Raw genomic sequence first — 4,589 nt, forward strand, 5'->3', positions numbered from 1 at the left:
CATGGCCTCTATATGCTCATATAATAACAGGTGGTTTGTGCAGTGTGGGACTATAATGTTCTCATATTTCGTAAACCCAAACCATCAATACCAGGGTTTAACTAATGCTCAGCACTAAGACAATATACTAAGTCGTACCAGCAGTCTTTACCAGCAGAAGCCATATGAAGGTAATTGCTTAATGATACTGCCCAGAAGTAGTTTTATTTGTTCTGAACTTTCTTCTCCTTCTACTTACTACCTCCAGAGCAAAATAAACATTCACTACTCTTGAGTGCTTCTACTCTACAGGAAGCTGCAATGACCTGTCAGTAAAATCATTCCTAAAGCTAGAAGAAACAAGAGACTAATGTAAACAACTGGAAAAAAATCCCACAACTTAGCACAGTTGTGGTACTTATTGGTAAAACAGGTCAGCCAAACTACTGACTTTGGCTTCAACTCCTTCCTTATGTAGTTAGCACTTCAGACTTGCTTGATCCAACTTCAACCATGATCTTCATCACTGAAGTAAATCCCACACATCATTGCAAGTCTGAAGCACAACAGAAGTGTATTTTGCAAAGCAACTAACCAAACAAAAATTTAGCTGAACTACCTATTTTCTTTCTGAAGTCATCTGCATGACAAGTATTTTTCACCAAGACAGATGTATCCTGAGAAAGACATTTATATAATAATTAGGTTTGAGTAGCTCCCTTCAATCAAAAGCAAGTGGATGAGTAGCAACCAGTATTTCAAAAGCATCAGCCAGCAAATATATTAAAACGCATCTCAAATCTCTAAATCTGCCTGCACATAGGTTACTTCTAAAGCATACAATGGAAGCCAACTGCCCCGACATAGAAACCTGCCTTCTTATTAAGAGCTTTGGAGATTTTTCTCAGGACCATCAATAGCTTAATCCTGTAAACTGGATGCTCATTAGCATGTGAGGACATTAGGTATGCTCCTGGATTCATACATCACAGTTGTGCAGCTGAGGAACCTTGAGACCACATCGCAGTGTGAAGGAAAGTATAGAAATGAGTATGACTGAATTCACGTGACCAACACACCACTGGCCCCAACTAAAATGCCAATGCTGACCCACACTAACACAGTCACAAAAAAGTAATAGTCGCATGTAGTTTCCCAAGTATTGGAGAAAAAAAATTGCTCTCTTACCAGATGACAAAGAGACCTTTATCTCATAGGCTATGAGCTTCAGACAATTCCTAGGAGAAAATTTCTTAGAAATCTTGAAACGAAAGCAGCTCGTCACTGACGTATTGAATCTTTCTATTCAGCTACTTCAAGTCAACATTTCCTGGCTTAACAGGTAACAAACTGTAGCACTCGAAGTACACGCAGCTATAAAATACCCATGGAGGTGACAATTAAACATTAGCTAGTTCTAACACTGGTTAGTACTACTTCAGTAAAAATCAGGCAAATCTGCTCTGCTGATAACACTTTAACATTAGGCAGCTTCATACTTAACAGTTAAGAGTACTGTGAATAGTTTTCCTAACAGAACTCGTACTAGTTTAAAAAACAACTTACGAAAAACTTAACTTTAATTAGCTTTATTAACAAAACAGAGTGAAAAGGTTGCTATGACATTTACATTATGCCAGAGATTATAAATCAGCAATGAATCCAAATAAAAACATTTAAATCACATGCACTAAGAACAGTCCCTGTCCCTAGGAGCCAGCTGTGCACAGTGTTCTTCCTGTAAGTAGCCCATCATCTTTCCAGAAAGAAAACCCCAACAAAATTAAAGGTGGCAGTAAATAAAGCTGCCATTTTAATATTTCCAACTTACTGGGAAGTTATTGACAGAAAGTAATTACAGAAGAAAAGTCAGTGTTGATGTTTGTTTCTAAAATCATGCAATCAGAGCGCAGATGGGAAAAAAAGCACTTATGTTTACACTTACTTGGTGTTTAAAACCGTGTGTACACTGCCGCCATTTAAAGTGCAAGCTACATGTCTGCTGAATCAACTGAAGGCATATCAGGTGAGATGCAAGTTAAAATACTGCCACCAACAGTTATACAACTAACCATGGATGCCAGTAGCATATTTCAAACTCTGACCGACTTAGTGTGTTACTTCCTCTTGTATATTACCAGCCGAACACATATTCCATTGCTTTAGATACAATACTTTCATCTTTCCTAGGAGTCTGTCTGTCAGAAACCACCTAGAAGACAGAAGGGGAAAGGAAGAGAGAAGGTGGGGGCGAGGGAAAAGTCAGTAAACATATAGTTAATTCTTTTTATACTAGCCAGGTTGGTTTTTATTTCCTTTTCCTAAGTGCTACTACATTTTGATAAAACATGTTTGAAAGATTTTCGAAGCAAGCACTTAAACATTGGAAGAGTAACAAGTCATTAATGTATAGAGTTTTATTATTTTAGAGACTGAACAGACTGATTTTGTACTTGAACCACATCTTTAAAGAAATGACAGGAGAAGATAAAGACTTAGGTCACGTGTGTACAGCCTCATACAACTAAGAGGAGACAGCACAAAAACACATGCTTCCATTTCCCTTAAAATACCTGATAGTCACTAGTGGAAGCTTTATATGCTGTTGCAAGAGGTCTCATCGTAGAAATCCTTGTAGTATTATTTGCAAGTTGTACTGGTGTGCCGACAGATTTTGGAGGTGGAGTGAAAACTGAAGATGTTGAGGATATAGAACTTCTTTCAAAGTTTTCCATCACACTCTTAAAAGAGAAGGATAACTTAATATAAACAAATACTAAGAAAAGAGCAGTATTTCACCTTCATTATCTAGAATTACCTATTCTGTAGAATTGTTTGATAGAACATGTTCACATCTCAAACCAAACAAAAACCACAGCCACAGGTAAATTGCCTGTCAGTACAGAGCACACAAGTACGCACCACCACTAAGCATTTTCTTCGCTGCAATCATTTATATGTTGGATTAGGCCACTGCAAAGTAGTGGAAGGTTGTAATCTGTTCACTGCCTGTCCTAAACCTCAGGCAGGTTTAAAAGAGTGCAGAGAAAATAAATTGCAAGACTTGCCACAAGCTTCAAGTAGTAACATTTTTCAGGCCCAGTTTAACTAAGTAGTATAACACCTTCTTCCTAAATACTTCCAAAATATTTCACCTGATGCACACAGGACAGTCTCCAAGTCTTTACCGACTTAAAGCTTTTTGTTCAGATTCAACTTGCCAAGGACTGTCACCCAGTCCCCTTAGCAAATGCTAGAAAAGGAGTCAAAAGGCTTCATTTTGTAAGCTTATGTTAGAAAGAAATGCATGTAGAATGGGAGAGGTAACAAGCAACTTGATGGGAACCACAAGTTCCACAAAGAGCCCAGAGAAAACAAGGCGGGAAATGACAACCAGCCTGTGGAGACCCAGTTCGCTACATTTTGACTCAGTGAAGCACAGCATTCAACCAGCTTAAAGACAGCAGAAATTCAGAAGCACACCTGGCAGGAGGCAGCTATCCAAAACAAAGGATAGAACTGGTAACCAGTGTGGGTGGCAGCTGACTTCCTACTCAGCACAAGTGGAACCCATGGACCTAACTGCTACTTTTAAACCAGTAGCCTAAGCACTGATGTCAAATCCATCATATCTAGTTTCAATTGCAAGAAAGGGTTTTACAGGCTAATGCCAAACCCTCAATGGATGAGCCTCCAGAAATCTCTCTTGCCTCCAAAAAACACAGGTGAATGATTGTGGGTTTGTTTATTGATACTTGAAAGCAGATGCTATCCACAAAAGACAATGAGAATTCAAAAGCAACAAAGATCAGATTCCTGACAATTAAATGTCTTGGATCATTACTTCCAGAGTTTCAGCTTATAGACAATTCAGTCATTGATACAAACTGGACATCAAAATAGTGAGAGGTAAGAAGAAACTGGCAGCCCTGCCATCAGAAGCCCACAGAGGAAAGGGGCACTGAAGTAAATTTGTTTCTGAATTATAATCAGTTTAAGAAGTGTTCCAAACTGATAAAAATTGAAGTAATTAAAAGCTCAGTTTCTAGGGCTGCCTTCTCAGAATGGTTTACATTTGAAAGCTTACGTTACTTTTTAGCACCACTTAATCATGAGACCAAAAAGAAAATAAATAAGAAATCTGTGAACTATAAACGACTAGCATTTGCTTAAGCTCCAGTACAGTATCCAGTGCAAACTGCCGCAAGAATTACCAATGCCTAGAAACTAATAGCTCATGATAAAATTAGACAGAAAGACAGCCATGTCTACCCCAACCACTACTTACAAGCAATGGACAGGTGGGGGGCAGGTGGGAAAAGAGGATCAGGACTATCTTGCTAACAAATTTTCAGGCTGATGTACTATGATAAACTGAAAAGCCAGAATCAGATAGTCACATAAAAACAGAGGGACAGGAGCAGTAACAATCTTACGAGTAACAATCATCACAAATCTATTGCTGCCCCTAAATGATATAAATTCCAGTCTGGAAAACTCTCTCAATTGTCTCCTGTGTTATGTTTGCACTTCATATCTTCTACAACAGTGTAATTCTGAGCACTGTAGCTTCTAAGGAACACAGAGATTTAGCACAGTGATTCTTCTCA

General features: G+C 38.5%; 1 protein-coding gene across 2 annotated transcripts in view; it reads right to left on the reverse strand.

Annotated features, from left to right (window-relative positions):
• Positions 1–1,880: 1,880 nt before the first annotated feature.
• Positions 1,881–4,589, reverse strand: part of NUP35 (nucleoporin 35kDa) — an 8,467-nt gene continuing 5,758 nt past the window's right edge. The window contains exons 7-8 of one of the 2 annotated variants that reach the window (XM_010022319.1): positions 2,553–2,720; positions 1,881–2,191 (exon numbers count right to left, since the gene is read on the reverse strand). In XM_010022319.1, the coding sequence (XP_010020621.1) occupies positions 2,114–2,191; positions 2,553–2,720 (246 nt within the window). In that variant the 3' untranslated portion in view covers positions 1,881–2,113. The remainder of the gene's footprint in view (positions 2,192–2,552; positions 2,721–4,589) is intronic. The other variant, XM_010022318.1, reaches the window with a different exon arrangement.

This window comes from Nestor notabilis, unplaced genomic scaffold (assembly GCF_000696875.1).
Source record: "Nestor notabilis isolate BGI_N333 unplaced genomic scaffold, ASM69687v1 scaffold15519, whole genome shotgun sequence".
NCBI lineage: Eukaryota > Metazoa > Chordata > Aves > Psittaciformes > Psittacidae > Nestor > Nestor notabilis.